At 37.1% G+C, this 18,338-nt stretch overlaps 1 protein-coding gene across 3 annotated transcripts in view; it reads right to left on the bottom strand.

The window, feature by feature from the left end:
* Nucleotides 1–18,338, bottom strand: part of wcy (WW domain-containing adapter protein with coiled-coil wacky) — a 257,173-nt gene that overhangs the window by 53,372 nt on the left and 185,463 nt on the right. For all 3 annotated transcript variants that reach the window (XM_090413481.1, XM_090413500.1, XM_090413489.1), the window contains one exon: nt 10,868–10,930. In XM_090413481.1, coding sequence (XP_090269607.1) covers nt 10,868–10,930 — 63 coding nt within the window. The remainder of the gene's footprint in view (nt 1–10,867; nt 10,931–18,338) is intronic.

The following is an 18,338-nucleotide window of genomic DNA, read 5'->3' as shown; positions in this document are numbered from 1 at the left end:
TTTAGATCATTCTCAATACTTGTTTCTGTGTTCTCTAAAAGATTCCAGTTGTTTAGAGTAGCCTTCCCAATATTTTTGCTTTATGAATCTTATTTTGTGTTTATTTCATTTCTTATTTTCTTTTTTATGCTCTTCATATTGCCTATATTTGTCATCGTCATCAAATTCCTGCCATGTACCCTCAAGGGGTGTTCAGGATATGATAGTACTACATGAAAAAATTACATCATTACTAACTTCCTATCTATAATTTTCCTCCAAATCAGTCTGTTACTTGTCAAGACTCCAACATTATCAGATCTTATATTTCTATCATCTAAGGCACTTTGTACCGTATCAACCCACCTATATCTTGGTCTTCCTCTGGGTCGTTTTGCTGCCAACCTGGCAGAGAACACTTGTTTTGCTAATCTTTCTTCGCCCATTCTGTTTAAGTGACCATACCACCTGAAATTAGCTCTGCTAACACATTCCTGGATGTTGACAATGTCAAGTGCTTTCCTAATATCCTCATTTTTAATATGATATTGCCATTGATGCCATCTTTTCATGCCCATAATCTTTCTCAGGACTCTCATATCTGCGGTCTCTAGTCTTTGGTCAAGTGTTTTACTTCTGACCCAGCTCTCAGATCCATAAGTTAAAACTGGTTTGAACACTGTCTTGTATACAGCTAATTTAATGTTCCAACTAATTTCTCTCTTATTCCATATGAATTTATTCAATTGACTTCCTACCATACCTATATTTGTCTTATCTTGTAAATGTTTATTAAATGCTATTTTCCCCCTTTTTCCTGATAGTGCTTTTATTTTTTCACTATACCAAGAGCCTATCTTGTTTGATGTTCATAATGATTCCAATGAGAATCTATATCTTCCTTATTACTGAAATTTTGTTTACATTGTTCTTTTAGTCTATTTTGATAAAAGTATTCTTATGCTTGTAATAATTCCATCTTAAATTATTTCCTTATATTTCTTTATTTTGATTTTTGACTTTATATTTTGTTGAGTCAAAATTTTCCCAAAAAGTGGATACAGAGATATCTATTTTGTGGGTAATGAGGCATTTCTTTGCCTTCTTTTTGAAATTTTGTTGTTTTCCATTATTTTTCTTAAATATGAATGTGAGACCACATTCATCCCCCCCACACACAACACACACCCTTCTTATAACCAATCTAGCAATAAGCAGAGTAAATCATAGTGTTCAGGGATGATGCAGTTGTGAGAAGATAGAACACTCATTCATTTTAATACTCCTCCCACTTCCCACGATACCTTCTCAGCATAAGTTTTTTACCAGATGTGATACACTCTCTTTCTCTTCTAATACTTGTTTCTGTGTTCTGTAAAATTCAGATTCCAGTTGTTTAGAGTAATCTTCCCAATATTTCTGCTTTATCAGTCTTATTTTGTGTTTAACAAAATGGCAGAGCCACAGCAGGCAGTATGAGCATAACCATATTTCTGCAGCAATGCAAAGGATATCGGATATAGTCTAACAAGGCAGTTAAGATAGTCTTTCACTGATACTGGAGGTAATAGGACATCAAATGTAAGAATGATATTCCGTGTCGACACAAAACCACCAATCCTGTGCATGAAAATTCTTCTTCACATGGCTGTCACTCTTTAATCTTTTAGTACAGAGAAAATCTCCTTGTCAGGAACAAACAATCTCACTCTGATATCACTCTCCTCTAGAAAGGTTCAATGTCCCTAATTAAGGTAACCTAACTGGGGTAATACCACTAATCCACATGTTGCAGGAAAGACGTTTCAACTAATACGTTCCATAAACAGAATTTTTTAAAAATAGGTTTTGGGGCTCTTGCCAACCTATCTAAACCCTACTAGATAAAGAAGAGTAACATTTTCACAATAGGACATTTACCCGTTGAAGGTATATAATGATAAAAGATGGAATATTTAGCAGTATCTCAGATGTTTTCTTTTTCTTTTTGTTCTTACTGTTAATGCAGCAATGGTTTCTGAACTTGGTTGAGACTTTCTGAAGGACTCTAATATGCTTTAGGATCAAAGACTCATATTCAAATGAAGGAGGGTTCAGAACTACCACAAAGCTACACATACATGTTCACTATTTGGCAAACTGCTGTTGTGCTTGGAATGCAAAGCTACTTCAAATCAATACTAACGTCACAGCAAGCTTTGAATCTTGTATGCAGATCCCACATTGAATGAGACTTACTGCAACACTGTTGGGCCTTTCAGGCAAGTTGAGTGATCTTGTCTAGTCCATTCAGGACTACTTGTCTTCCTGAAGCAGGTACAAAAGTAGTGCATGCACACTACTAGGATCCTCTTTCTGGATGCTCATAGGTTACACAGCATGGCAAACAGTGCCAGGACTTGGATCCCAGTAATGGAAGACAGAAGAGTAAAAATGACTCAGGAGAAACAGAGTGAAGAATGCAGAAAGAAAAGAATTGAAACAGAAGAATGAAAAGAGACAGCATCACTGAGGAGTCCCCACCACCGTGAACAGGTGTCCTATACGGAGAGGACCCATATAGCAGTATAGTGTTCAAATCAATTTTAGCATAGGCTAATCTAAAATAGATTACTTAAACAGAATGAGAAATGAAAGTGTTTGATGCAAAAATGGTAGATAAAAGACACAAGTGGGTTGTTGAAGGAGTGCTTTAGAAGATCTATAACTATTATTTTTCAGGAGACAACATATACTACAATATTAATTATAATAACTTTAATTAATACTTTACTATATTTTAGAAATGTTACATTGCCATCATCAGGGATCACAAAAACCATGATATGTGCATACAGACACTAACACTGGACGAATGAGGCTGAAGAAAAACAAACCAAAGTTGGGCCTAGATTCCTAAATGGCACTGTGTAGTGGGCTAGATTGGGTGGTGTTGGCTGCTGGGTTGAAGATCTGAGGATTAGTGCTTCCAAATTTGGGGCAGATTCGAGGAATAGCCTCTCATATTTGTATTTGCTGTGGTGTAATAGAGCGGCCTTCTTCCAGCATATCCTATGCTGGATGTCCACAGCATGGTCAGCAAGTCCTGACCAGCTGTAATAGCAGAACTGGATGTAGTCTTTGTGTTCAGAAATTCTGATATTGGCTGTCCTGCTTGTTTAGCCATATTAGGACAGTTTGCAACTACAAGGGACCTGGTAGGTCTAGGTAATGTGATTAGTCTTTGGTGCAACAGATAAGGGATGCCAATTTTTTATGTGGTGTGGAAGTGGTTGTATTTCCTTAGAATTTTTGGGATGTGCCCTGGATATATGGAATGGTAATAGATTTTGAGTAATCTCTTCTCTGAGAGGGAGCTCGGGTGCAGTTAAAGACTTAATATTTTTGGGGATTGTAGCTATTGACTAAGAAAGTGTTGAGAATATGGTCAAGTTCAGTAGTTGGGCACTGATTAACTTTGTCCTGTTATACAGGGTTTTTACAATCCCATACAGCTTGGGGGGGGGGGGGGGGGGCATGACTGCTGGTAAATGTATCTACCTGTGTGTGTGTGTGTGTGTGTGAGGTTTTTTTGTAAATGGAGAATACCAGGGATCCATCAGGCTGGCATGTAACCAGAGTGTCCAGGAATGGGAGACTGTTTTCATTTTCTAAGGTAACTGGATCCTGGAGGGGTGTTGACTGTTTAGCTATGTTAAGAAATGTTGAATGTATCTAGCCATGTGGCCAAATACACTGGCTACATCCAGCCTAATAAGTTTTAAAAGAGGTAAACCGTGAGTAGACATAACTATGCATAATAAATAACGGAAAAACTCACGTAGAAATATTATTTAATAGTATAATTTTCGCCTGTGTGTCACAGGCATCTTCAGTACAATTAGGCACAAAAATTAAACACTAACTGACAATTCCAAAAAGCGCCACCTAAGTAGCTGGTGTAAGATAACTAAAAAGGTCAATAACTTTCCTAAAAAAAAAAAAAAAAAAAAAAAAAAAAAATTAATACAATAAAAAGTTAGGAAAGATTAGCTGATTTGTAAAGTACTATCTCCCATAAAGGGGATAGACGTAAGCCGTCGGATCTGTTTAAGTTAGGAGAATGAAGTAGAGTTTCACATGCTTCTTTATAAAGGCGTTCCATGAGAAACTGACTTTTGTGAAGAACTTTTGTCTTTCTCCAATGAACTCTGTGTCTAGTGAAGATGGCATGTTCTGCAAGTCCAGACTTTTCAGGTTTAAAGTATTCAATATAAGATTGGTGTTCTTCTAGCCGAATGGAGGCAGATCTTCCCGTTTGTCCGAAATAACATAATCCACAAGAACACGAAATCTGGTAGACACCTGGATGATTAAGATGTGGAAGCTTGTCCTTTGGAGAAGCGAGAAAGGTGGAGATTTTCCTAAACGGTCGAAAGGCAACAAAAATATTCAGTGGTTTTAAAATTTTTGCTATACGTTCACTGATGTTGTATATAAGGGATGGTAATGCGCGTTATTTCCTCTGTGTTTGAAGAGGGAGACATATTAAATCTACTCAAAGTTCTTTTAATGAAGCAATTCTTATAGCCATTAGATAGAAAGGAAGAAGTTATATATCGTATTTCTTTCTGTAAAAGATCGTCTGTAGAACAAAAGGAGTGGGCCCGATGAACCAGTGTTTTAATAGTATGAGTCTTCTTTCTATAAACTGAGAAATGTAGGTTACCATCTGGTTGGCGAAGAATTAGAAGATCTAAAAAGTCTAACTGCTTATTTGATTCTACTTCTAGGGTAAACTTGATCCTAGGATGAAATGCGTTTAACTTATTGAGAAATTGTTGAAGTTCATCAGAAGAGCCATTCCATACAGCAAAAATGTCATCGACATATCTGAATACTTATCTTATATTGAATACTTTAAACCTGAAAAGTCTGGACTTGCAGAACATGCCATCTTCACTAGACACAGAGTTCATTGGAGAAAGACAAAAGTTCTTCACAAAAGTCAGTTTCTCATGGAACGCCTTTATAAAGAAGCATGTGAAACTCTACTTCATTCTCCTAACTTAAACAGATCCGACGGCTTACGTCTATCCCCTTTATGGGAGATAGTACTTTACAAATCAGCTAATCTTTCCTAACTTTTTATTGTATTAATTTTTTTTTTTTTTTTTTTTTTTTTTTAGGAAAGTTATTGACCTTTTTAGTTATCTTACACCAGCTACTTAGGTGGCGCTTTTTGGAATTGTCAGTTAGTGTTTCATTTTTGTGCCTAATTGTACTGAAGATGCCTGTGACACACAGGCGAAAATTATAGTAGAAATATTAAATAATAATAATATAATAATAAAAATCACGTAGAAATATTAAATAATATTTCTACGTGAGTTTTTCCGTTATTTATTATGTATAATCCAGCCTAATGTTGTTGGCAATATGGTTAGGAAGGCCGAGGATTACTCGTTCTACTTAGATCATTATTTCTTTCAGGTGCAAATGCACTAATTGCTTTGAAGCAATTATCAGAATTTCTGACAAGGACTACAACGGTTCCACCATTACAGCTGTTCAGGACTTACTAACCATGCTATGGATACCCACCATAGAATACAATTGAAAAAGCTCACTCTATGGTAGCAAACACAAATATGAGAGGTTATTCCTCGAATCTGCCTCAGTTATGAGATACTTCCCAGATCTCGACAAATTTGGGTGCATGAGATGGCTCCAAATTCGGGAAGCACTCATCCTCAGATCTTCAGTCCAACAGCTAACACCACCCAATCTAGCCAACTAAGAGGGTGCCATATTAGGACTCTAGGCTCAACTTTGATTGCCTTTCTTCAGCCTCATTTGTCCAGCAGTGCTTGCATGCACATAAAATTGTTTTTGTGATCCTGATGATGTAACACTGCTAAAATATCATCATCTTCATGTCATCAGAGGAGGTACCATGACAGTACTACACGAAGAAACTACATCATGACTTACTAACTTCCTATCAACAATAATCCCCCAAATTAATCTGTTATCTGTCAAGATTCCAATATCATTAGATTTTATATTTCTATCTTCTAAGACACTTTTTACTGTATCAATCCACCTATATCTTGGTCTTTGTCTGGGTCTTTTTCCTGCCAACCTGGCAGTGAACACTTGTTTTGCTAATCTTTCCTCTCCCATTCTGTTTAAGTGACCATACCATCTGAGATTAGCTGTGCTAACACATTCCTGGATGCTAACAATGTCAAGTTCTTTCCTAATATCCTCGTTTTTAATGTGATATTGCCATTCATGCTCCTAATCTTTCTCAGGATTCTCATATCTGTAGTCCCTAGTATTTGGTCAAGTGTTTTATTTCTAACCTAGCTCTCAGAACGATAAGTTAAAATTGGTTTGGACACTGCCTTGTATACAGCTACTTTAGTGTTGTCACTAATTTTTCTCTTATTCCATATAAATTCATTCATTTGACCTCCTACCACACCAGCTTTGTTGATTCTGTTGTCTATTTCCATATTTAATTTGCCATCTTCACTAAAAAGTGTGCTTAAACAGCTGAAATGTTTCACTTGTTCTATATGTTCACCATTCAGGATACAATTCAGGTTTTCAATGTTTCTGCCTATTTTCATTGTCTTTGTCTTTTTATTGCTGACTTTCATACCAAATTTATTACAACAGTTATTCAATTTAGTCAGGATATCTTGTAGACTTGTACTGGATTTATTAAAAGTACAACACCATCTGCATAAAGTAAAGAGCTGAGATTAACATCTTCAATTTTGATATCAGGTTTAATACCACTTTCCTTCATAATGTGATCCATACAGATAATGAATAACACAGGGGATAATGCATATTCCCACGTTGTCTCAACTATTTGTTGTAAAGTGAAAATCTGATCCTGACAGCCACTATTTGGACTAAATCCAGCTTACCTTCCGCAATCCTTCTCAAGTACACTTGCATAAATCTTGCCAGGAACACTCACAGGAAATACTTCTGTAATTCTCACATTCAGTTTTATTTCCCTTTTTGCATATGGGAAATAAAACTCCATACCTCCATGTATTCCTGCTGCCTTTCCACATTTTAGATGGCTTTTTTTTACTTCAAGTATGGATATGTATTCCTGATTGCATGCCTGCCTGTTGAGTGTTTTTTTACCAATCTTGAACTAAAGTTATTATAATTAATATTTCAGTATATGTTATTTCTTGAATAATAATAGTAATGAGTGAGCAACATATAAGCCTGTCTACCAGAATTAGTTAATTAAAATACATAAGCCGATCGTATCAGGGACCTGACAAATAATCAACCTATTTGGAAAAAATATGATCAGAAACTAGTCATGAAATATTGTGTTAGACTGTTATAATATAATTGCTAAAGATCATGAAGGTCAACATCAGAAAATTATGAACTACTTAGAGGTGTTCTAAGAAATTTCATCAAGACATTAATTATTGTGGTCTGACTGCTTTACCATATATTAATGGTAGCTGTGATATTCAAAGATATAATGGAATTTTGATGATTTTTGGAAGAGAAGTACTAGATTGATTACAATAAGTGATGTGTAAAGTATGGATAATGATAAAATAATCCATCATAAGTTACATTTAATTACAACTATAACATTTAAGACAGACTGTTTGTTTCCTGACTTAATTTTAATAAAAGATGGAATTGTTGTTTGGTAATAACTAGCACAAGTGAGGTGACGAAACTAACAAAAGAGACAACTAGAAAATGGCATTAGTGACATAGCTCTGAAATCTATTGGGCTTATGTTCCACTTTTGCCAAACAAAAAATACATTTGTAGGGATAGAAGCAATGGACAGGACTTTATCATTTATATTTTGCAGTATTACTGAATGTCTGATATGGAAGTGTCCACAGCCTGGGTAAAAAGTTTATGCTTCATATTATTAACTAATAGTTTTCTAATGTGCATGACTGTTGAAAACTGGAAATACACAGCTTAATTGGTGTTTTTTGAATATCATGTTTACAATTTTAAATATATGTGATGAATTTTTCAAGTAAATAATAAAATTCACATTTATAAACTGAGCCAAGGTAAAATAGTACTTGTCCTATTTGTGGAAACCAAAGTTTCAAAAAAAAAAAAAAAAAAAAAAAAAAAAAAAAAAAAAAAAAAAAAAAGCAATTTTTTTCAGCTATTACTTTAATAAAACTTTGGAATCTTGGAAAACAGTGAGTTCTTGATTCCTTAATTTATAAGAGGGGTGGATGTTCTGAATGTAATGCCTACAGAATGCAGTGTTTGGAATATAAATGGCTTTGAAAATGTTTAGTATTGTCCAGCGGTGTACGAGTCTTTTTACAAATTTGTTGAAGTGTGCAAAACAGAATGCAGTAATCATAAAATTGTGAGTGCTATTAAAATTCACTGCCAATTACAAGGCTTTTTATGGTGAAGCAGTATATGTAAGTATTGGACATCATTGGGCATGAAGAACAAGAAACAATAATTTTCATAAACATAAAACTCAGCAGTTAATTAGAGAAAATCAGCAAACAAGCACAGATCACTAGATATAAATGCTTCAAAAATTACACAAGGGAAGGTGAATTTTCTTCAAAAGTCATGACTGGGACAAAACTTGAGTTCATTATTATGACTGTGAAATGAAAATTCAATATATGAAATATCACTAACTTCCACAATGAGGGCCAAAAATAAAGTAAGACGAAACTTTCTAATCAGGAAGTGTACAAGTCTTCGGGGAGTACAAAGGTGTCATTAACCAGGACTGTATGGTGAAAGGAATGATAATAAATTTGAAAAGTTAAGAGAAGACCTCAACCAAATTGAAACAATGAATTAATTGTGTTTGTGCTAAAGAACAGCCACTGCTACATGACAAATGTGAGGATGTACATGAGTGTATGAGGATGGTCTGCAAAGTTCTCGGCCTCGACCATAGATGGCAACACTATCAGCAAGATCTTTTTTTTCTAAGTTGGTACATCTGTCATAAGCACTCATGTGAAATTGCAAGTCATTCTATCAAGTAGTTTGTTTTATACAGCTGTCTGAAGCAAAAGTGTTGTCTGTATCCCTGGAAATGGATAAAATTGAGTATCGTGCAGTTATAAAATTCTTTGTAAAAGAAGGTTTATGCCAAAAGAAATTCATTCGAAGATAATAAAATTTTATGGGCACTCTTCTCCTTTGTTTTCGACAATTAAGAAATGGGCTGTCGAGTATAAACGTGGCCGTACCAGCCTTGAAGATGATCCACGTGGAGGACGTCCAAAAAGTGTAACACCACCAGAAATCATTGATCAAGTGCACGATATGGTATTGGATGACCGGCGAGTCAAAGTGCATAAAATTGCTGAGACTATAGGCATTTCAAAAGAACGTGTAGGATATATTTTGCATGAAGAATTGCATATGAAAAAGCTTCGTGCAGAGCTTGCTCACCGAAGATCAAAAACGTACTCACATGAAAATCTCTGAACAGTGCTTGGAGCATTTTAACAAGAATAAAACTGATTTTGTGCATCGATTTATTACAATGGATGAGACTTGGATTCACCATTACACACCAGAATCCAAACAGCAGTCAAAACAGTTGACAGAAGGGTTGTTCAGCGCCAAAGAAGACAAAGTAGGTTCCATCAGCAGGAAAGGTCATCGTATCGGTGTTTAGGGATGCTAAAGGCATGTTGTTTATTAATTATCTTGAGAATGGTAAAAAATAACCAGGGAATATTATTCCGATCTTTTAACCAAACTAGATGAAAAATTCATGAGAAAAGACCCGGTTTGCAGAAGGGAAAAAATCATCTTTCATCAGGACAATGCACCTGCCCACAAAGTGTTTTGGCAACGGGAAAAGTAAGGGATCTGCACTATGAATTGTTGGAATATCCACCCTATTCCCCAGATTTGACTCACTGTTCCCAAAACTAAAACTCTTGGTCACTGGTCAGTGTTTTTCTCCGAATAAAGAGGTGATTGCAGCTGTAGGGGTATTTTGGAGATCTTACTGAGAACCACTAAAGGGACAGGATAATGGTGCTGGAGCATTGCTGGAATAAATGTATTAGTCTTAAGAGAGATTATGTTGAAAAATAAAAATAATTTTGAAATTATAAATTCGTTTCTTTCATTGTTAGGCCGAGAAATTTTCAAACCACCCTTGTATCTGCTCTACAAACAACAGGTTATGAGTTTGAATTCCACTACCTGATGTGAAACCACAGTCCCACATATTACAGGCCTGAAGCAGTTTGAAAAAAGTTCCACGTTTGGTCCCTAGAGCAGGATTTGAGAATAATGAAAAAATAAATTAAATTAATAAAAAGAAAAAATTCTTAGCCACCCATGGTATTAATATAGTATAAGTTTACCTTTCATGGATGGGAGTCGTATAATAATAATAATAAAAATATCTGAAGCTGTAGAACATCATCATGATGGTACTGTAGAACTACAGTACCATCCTACTTTAGGTTATTTCCTAAATTGGAAAAAAAAAAAAAAAAAAAAAAAAAAAAAAAACCCGCACCTTAATTATATCCATTTTGAAAATGACAAACAGATCAAAGCAGAGGTGAGAAAATAATTCTGAAAACAACCCCACCAAAAGTTTTACTAATGGCTTTGATAAACTTGTTACATGGTGTAAAAAATGTATTGAAAGGGATACGAAAGAGTCAACACTTCAAATTATCTCTCTCTCTTTTTACTTGACGAACATATCTCTTTTAGGTGGGGAAAACAAAAGATATTTTTAGGCATTCAATTAAGAATTTCTTGTTTAACAGTTTTACTTGCTTTTAGCTTTTGCAGAGTTGCTTTAATGATGAAAATGTAAAGTTTATAGAAAACAGGATCCAAAATTTATATATCTGCTTACCTGTCTGAGCTAAGCTTGTTACTTGCTTTGTTAACTGTAAAGCTTGTTGAATGGTTCTTAAGGCTGAAAAGAAACAGTTTATTCAATCAATTATATTGTATAACACTAAAACTCTTTTAAGGCAAAAGTATATGTGTATATTATTATTATTATTATTTCGGGCGACTCCAGGAGTCCTTAGACTCATCGAGGGAGGCCCTAAACATCATGTCCACACAACTATGCGATTACATTCTCACAGTATCTATCATACCTTGCCTTGAACTCGTTAACCGTCATAGCACCCACAACAAACTCTGGCAGCTTATTCCACTCATTTACCACTCTAAAAGTAAAGAACCCAGCTCTAACACCCCTGCTAACCACACTCTTGCCCAGCTTCCATAGGTGTCCCCTAGTTCTCCCACCACCAGTCCTGATCTCAAAAATATCCTCTGAATTAATCCTATAGAATCCCTTTAGCAATTTGAATGTATCAATCATATCTCCCCTCCTCCACCTATCAACTAGTTTCTGCAACCCACAAATATTCAACCTGTTCTCATATGGTTCATTCCATAGACCTGTTATCATCTTAGTCACTCGCCTCTGGATCCTCTCCACCTCCTCCCCATCAAGAAGGAACCGAGGTGACCAAATCTGGGAACAGTAGTCGAGATGAGGTCTTATCAAGGCTCGGTACAGAGGTACAATAACTTGCTTGTCTCTGCTCGCCAAGGTATTTTGCAACAACCAAGTGAGTTCATGAGCTGATTTAGCTACTTTTGCAATGTGCCCCCTAAACTTCATCTCCCTATCCACCAACACTCCCAAGTCCCTGGCCTCATCAATCTCTTGGAGTACAGTTCCACCAATGTGGTATACTGCTGCTAATCTTTTCACCCCAAAATGCATAACCTTACATTTTGTCACATTAAATGGACATCCATTCTCCTTAGCCCAGAACTCCAATCTATCTAAGTCATCCTGCAAGACTTTGACATCTTCTGCATTCACTATTGCCTTACCCAACTTTGCATCATCAGCGAACAAATGAATTGTTCCACTTAGATCCTTCCCTATATCGTTAATGAACAGATTAAACAGCAGTGGTCCAAGAACAGAACCCTGTGGCACACCACTAGTCACAGGTCATCTTTTGGACTCTACTCCTGAATAAACTACTCTTTGATATCTCTACATCAACCAACCACCTATCCATCTCACCAACCCTATATCCATTCCCATATGTTGTAGTTTACGGATTAGTATTCCATGTGGTATCCTGTCAAACGCCTTTGCCAGGTCCAGCAGTATCACTGTAAACCCATTTTCCTTATCCGGTTCAGCCGTCACCTTGTTATAAAACTTGAGCAAGTTACTGAAGCATGATCTACCCTTCACAAAGCCATGCTGTCCCCTGTACAGTATCTCATTTTCATCAATCCATTCCTGTATTTTTCCCTTGACTATTTTCTCCAAGACCTTGACAACGACTCCTGATATGCTGATCGGTCGGTAATTTGCAACCATAGTCTTGGATCCTCCTTTATGCAGTGAAACTATTTTCCCCTCTTTCCACACCTTCGGGACTAAACCAGACCTGAGACTCAGATTAAACAACATGGTCAAGGGCACTGATAATTCCTTAGCCGCGCAAGACCAGTGTCGGTATACCATCCAATCCCACAGATGTGTTCACATTAAGGTTCTGTAATAGACTAGTCATCTCCACTTCATTCATCACTATTCCCGTATAAACTAATGGTTCCTTCATTTTTTCAATGTCACCAACTGGATGATATGCTTTTGCAAAGTGCGCGCTCAGTAATTCCACTATATCGACTGATTCAGTGACATCCTTACCATCGTCATTCCTTAAAATCATTTTGCCGTGTACAGTTTTTTTCTTGCTTGCAGCATGTTGAAAGAACTGTTTGGGATTCTCTTTTGCTTGCAAAGCTAGTTTCCTTTCACAATCCGCTTTTGCTTTTTTTTACCACGCTCGTTACCTTTCTGGCCTGCACGTTCGTGTGCATGCAGGTCATCCCTTTCTTTAAATTCCCTCCACAGTTGTTTCTTTTTTTGCAGCTCAAGCTTAATGGTGTTATTCATCCATTTAACCCCTACTTGTTTTACTATTCGGACCCAAGGTATATAATCAGCCATAACCTCCTGTAAATGCTCCTTGACCACTTCCCATGCTCTATTGACGTCCAGCCCTTGCAGTTGTACATGCCATGGCACTGATCCAAGCAATCTCCTAAGCTTGTCATACTTGCCAGCACGGTAATTCCACATATACCCTGTCTTAATCGAAAATTCCACACCTTTAGCCACCTCCCAGGTCAAGACCTTATGATCACTCTCACCAATAGGTGGCAACATGGTCATATTCATTACAGTCAAATTCTCAGATGCTATTACCAGGTCAAGCACTCTCATACCCCTAGTATTTTCAATTACATGCTGTCTCAGATAGTTATCCCTTAATAATAGAATAAAATCCATTTCCTTCCTCACATGTGTCCTCTCCTCCTTCCAATCAATGTTACCATAGTTGAAATCCCCCATAATAATTACCCTCCTTCCACTCATTTCATCAATTTCCCTATGCATACTATCTCCACCATCTATTCTATCACCTGGTCTATAGCAGCATCCAACTGTATATTTTATTCTGCCAGTCTCAATCTCACACCAAATAGCCTCAAATGAGCTCCTTTCACTATTCTACGATACAACTTCAATTCTCCTTGGCTGCAGTTCATCAGCTATCATCAATAATACCCCTCCCCCCATTTTATTCTCTCTCTCTCTCCCTCCTAAACACAGTATAACCTACACATTCTATCCCACTAACTATATCATCTTCCGTCAGCCATGTTTCACTAATGCCAATAACCTGTGGCCAGGAAGAGCCAATCAAGGCCAGAAATTCTTCCTTCTTGTTCCTAATACTCCTGGCATTAGTATACATGAAATGCATTGATCCCTTAGTCCCACCCCTATATTGATGCATTATTCTAAATGACCCATTCCCATTTTTTGTACTTAGTGCTGGCTCGGGTACATTATATACATTCTTACACTCATCTGTCTCACTGATGTCTGCATATCCATTCCCCCACCCCCTCCTTGGTAGTTCTAGTTTCCCTGGTTTTGCACATCCATTTTCACGAATATATATACACGAACTGTATAGAAACACTACATGTTGCTTAAGAAAACATCTTTTGTCAAAGAAATCAGCAATGTTTAAAAACACTGAGTCAGTTCAAGACTAACACTCTCCAGAGTTATGCAGGTACTCAAGGATTATATCATTATATCTGACTGCGTAACAGTCACACTGAGATAGCCTTATTTCTTTGGATGTTACAAAGGAACCAAGATCTATTAGTGATTTCCCACTTTACATCCAAAGTATATTTCATATGATTTATTGATCAGAGGAATGAATACTGCTTGGCAGATTTTAATTATGCCTTTACAGCATGCACTGTTCACACACTTTTGAGATACTGTGTCATAAAAAATGAGACTATCCCAAAATGCCAGACTGGATTTGCGCTAAAAAAGGGACATGGTGCTCAGAGCAGTAACCGTATATGTATATATCATTGCTCTTCATGGTAGTGTGATTGCACCACATGATATGATGCAGTCCTTGAGTATCAGCTACCGTGTTATAAATAACTCTTTTAATTTTAATATTGTAGTCTGGTTTCTCTTTGTTTTTTTATTGAGGTCTTGTAGAGAATTTTGTTAACAAGACCGCAATAAAAAAAAATAAAAATAAAAAAAAAAGATAAACCAGACTACAATAAAACTATAACCATTCCTTACATTAAAGGGACATCATTAGTGACTTCCCTCACAGCCAACACTGGCCAGTTCTCCTAGATGTAGGAATAAAAATACCTCTTATCCAATCAATTCCCCACCCAAGATGGAATTTTCGAAGAGCCAATTGGGAAAAATATGCTACTAACTTGACAAGTATGCTTGCTTCATACCTGTACCCAATAACTACAACTGATTTGTAGAAATGGTCATCTCTATAGGTAAAAAACATATCCCCAGAGACTATAGAAAGGAGTATATCCCTGGATGGAACAAACTGAGTGAACAACTTTATGAGAAATTTCTGGAAAGCAGGGATTTGGAAATCGCAAACTACCTTCTCCATGAATTGGATGCAGCAAGACAACAGTACTGGATTGAAACAATTGAGGGACTGAACCTTAGGCACTCCAGTAGTAAGGCTTGGAGTATGTTACAGAAGCTAGGAGGCACTACAATGGTGACTACTAAAAAGACAGATGTTGCACCAAACCAAGTTGCTAATATATTAAAATATTGAGATGCCAACATGGCAGAAATCATACCATCGAAGTTAAAAGAGAAGCCAGAGAATTAAAGGGAAAGTTACAAGATGAATGAGGATATGCAAGACTTTTCAGTGACGAGGAAATCAAGAATGCACTAGCCGATACAAATAAGGGAAAGAACCTGGGGTTTGATGGAGTTCACCCAGAATTTCTTATTCACGCTGGTAAAAACATCAAAAAATGTTTGGTGTTTCATTTCTTTTCGGAAATGAACACTGGCGTGTTACCGAAAGAATTTAAGAAAGCTAAGATAATAGCTCTTTCCAAAAAACCTGGAAAATCAACTGATGACCACTAACTATCGACCAATCGCACTACTAATCTGCACACATAAGCTACTGGAAAGACTATTGTATAACCATATAAGCAACACCATCTTTGAACATGTTCCGATTGAACAGGCAGGCTTTAGGCCTAATCATAGTTGTTGTGACCAAGTTTTGGTGCTGACATCATACACAGAAGCAGGCTTTCAACAAAATTTAAAAACTCCTGCAGTTTTTTTTTATTTAACTGCTGCATACGACACTGCCTGGAGAGAGGGCATGTTGTATAAACTAATGAGAGTACTACCATGCCGAAGAACAATACAACTTGTTAATAATATGCTCGGCAATAGATATTTCTGTTTTGTCTGGAGAAAATATTAGTAACCAGAAGAAACTTAACAATGGCCTACCAGAAGGCTCAGTATTGGTCCCTCTCTTATTAAGCTTATATATAGCTGATATGACAGATACTTCTTGTTCTTCAACATTTTGGTTGTGTCCACTGCTGAATGAAGGTCTCCCTCATGATTCCAGACCACTCGGTTTTCTGCCTCTCCCATCCAGCTCACTCCTGCAATTTGTTCCAGTACATCCCTCCACCTTCTTTGTGGTCTTCCTCTTTGTCTTGCTCCATCCATTGGTCTTCACTCTGTTTTTTTCTAGTCCATCTCCTGTCACTGCATCCGGCAATATGGCCAGCTTTCTAGATACTGTATCTGTCATAGATACAGTATCTAGAAAATTCTGCTATGCATATGATATAGCGCTAGCCACCGGAAATAGAGAACTAAGACGGACAGAGGAAATCCTCATAAACGACCTTGCATCTATGCATATTTACTTTAAAAAATGGAGACTACAACCATGCAAGTAAAACTGAAGTGTCAACCTTCTATCTCAATAATAAGTTGGCATACAACGAGTTGAAAATCCCATTCAGAAATTCAGTCCTACACCATAATAAATACCCTAAGTACCTAGGAGTTACACTCAATCATACTCTATCATATGAGACACAGTTGGAAAAATAAGAACTAGAAATAACATCATTCAGAAATTATGTGGCACTTCCTGGGGTGCAGCAGCAAACATGCTATGAATATCTGCATTCGGTCTGGTTTTTTCGGTGGTGGAGTAATGTGCTCCAGTCTGGCTCAAAAGCTGTCATACTAAACTAATTAACAGTCAGCTTAACACCACAATGAGATTTATATCCAGAACTATAAATAACAACTCCTGTCTACTGGCTTCCAATGCTGAGCAACTTAATACCACCAAATCTATGAAGATATGATGCTCTATTACGAGAATATGACAAAATATTCAGAAATACTGAATTGCCTATAAATAATGACATATCAGAATTACAACTTAACAGACTGAAATCAAGAAAGCTCCCTCTTCGTGAAGCTAAACATCTGAGAATGACTAACTATAATATCAAAGATCAATGAAAATGAGCGTAGAGTATAAATACTAATGCCCAACTCAAAATTTGGTTTGATAGGCATTGCCACAACATCCTGGGTATGGCACTGAGCCGAAAGACATGGATTATTATTATTATTATTATTGTTCCGGGAAACTCCAAGGAGTCGACAGACTCATCGAGGGAGGCCCTAACATCATGTCAAGAACAACTATTCAACATTCACACAGTATCTATCATACCTTGCCTTGAACTCATTCACAGTCGTAGCACCCACAACAGACTCTGGAAGCTTATTCCACTCATTTACCACTCTCCAAGTAAAGAACCTAGCTCTAACACCCTTGTCAACCATGCTCTTGCCCAGCTTCCATGCATGGTCCCTAGTCCACCCACCACCAGTCATATTTTCAAAAATATCTTCTGGATCAATCTTATAAAAACCCTTCAGTAATTTGAATGTCTCAATCATATCACCCCTCCTTCGCCTATCGTCCAATTTCTGCAACCCACAAATCTTCAACCTATTCTCATAAGGTTTATTCCACAGACCTGCTATCATCTTGGTCACTCGTCTCTGGACCCTCTCCACTTCCTCCCCATCACGAAGAAACCCTGTTGCCCATAGCTGGGCACAGAAGTCCAGATGGGGTCTTATCAAGGCTCGATACAGAGGAACAACAACTTGTTCGTCTCTGCATGTTAAAGTATTTTTCAGAAGCCAAGTGATTTGGTGAGCTGTTTTAGTTACTTTTGCAATGTGCCCCCTAAACTTCAACTCCCTATCCACCAACACTCCCAAATCACTGGCCTCATCAATCTCCTGGAGTATGATTCCACCAATGCGATATACTGCTGCTATTCTTTTCACCCCAAAGTGCATAACCTTACACTTTGCCACATTAAATTCACATCCATTTTTCCTAGTCCAGTCCTCCAAACTATCCAAATCATCCTGTAAAATTTTGACATCTTATGCACTCACAATTGCTCTACCCAACTTTGCATCATCAGCAAACAAGTGAACACTTCCTCTCAGATTCTTTCCAATATCATTGATGAACAAATTGAAAAGCAGTGGTCCAAGAACAGAGCCCTGTGGCACTCCACTAGTCACAAGACGTCTTTTAGACTCCACTCCTGAATAAACCACTCTTTGATATCTCTCCTTCAACCACCCTCTTATCCATCTCACCAACCCTATATCTATACCCATCTGCTCCAGTTTACTGATTAGGGTTCCATGTGGTATCCTATCAAAGGCCTTGGCAAGGTCCAGTAGTATCACTGTAAACCCATTACCCCTATCCAGTTCAGCCGTCACTTTGTTATAAAACGTGAGCAAGTTACTGAGGCATGATCTACCCTTCACAAAACCATGTTGTCCCCCATACAATATC

This window comes from Typopeltis vanoorti, chromosome 2 (assembly GCF_054136105.1).
Source record: "Typopeltis vanoorti isolate ZY-2024b chromosome 2, IOZ_Tvanoo_1.0, whole genome shotgun sequence".
NCBI classification, from domain to species: domain Eukaryota; kingdom Metazoa; phylum Arthropoda; class Arachnida; order Uropygi; family Thelyphonidae; genus Typopeltis; species Typopeltis vanoorti.
This window is presented reverse-complemented; position numbering and strand designations above follow the sequence as displayed.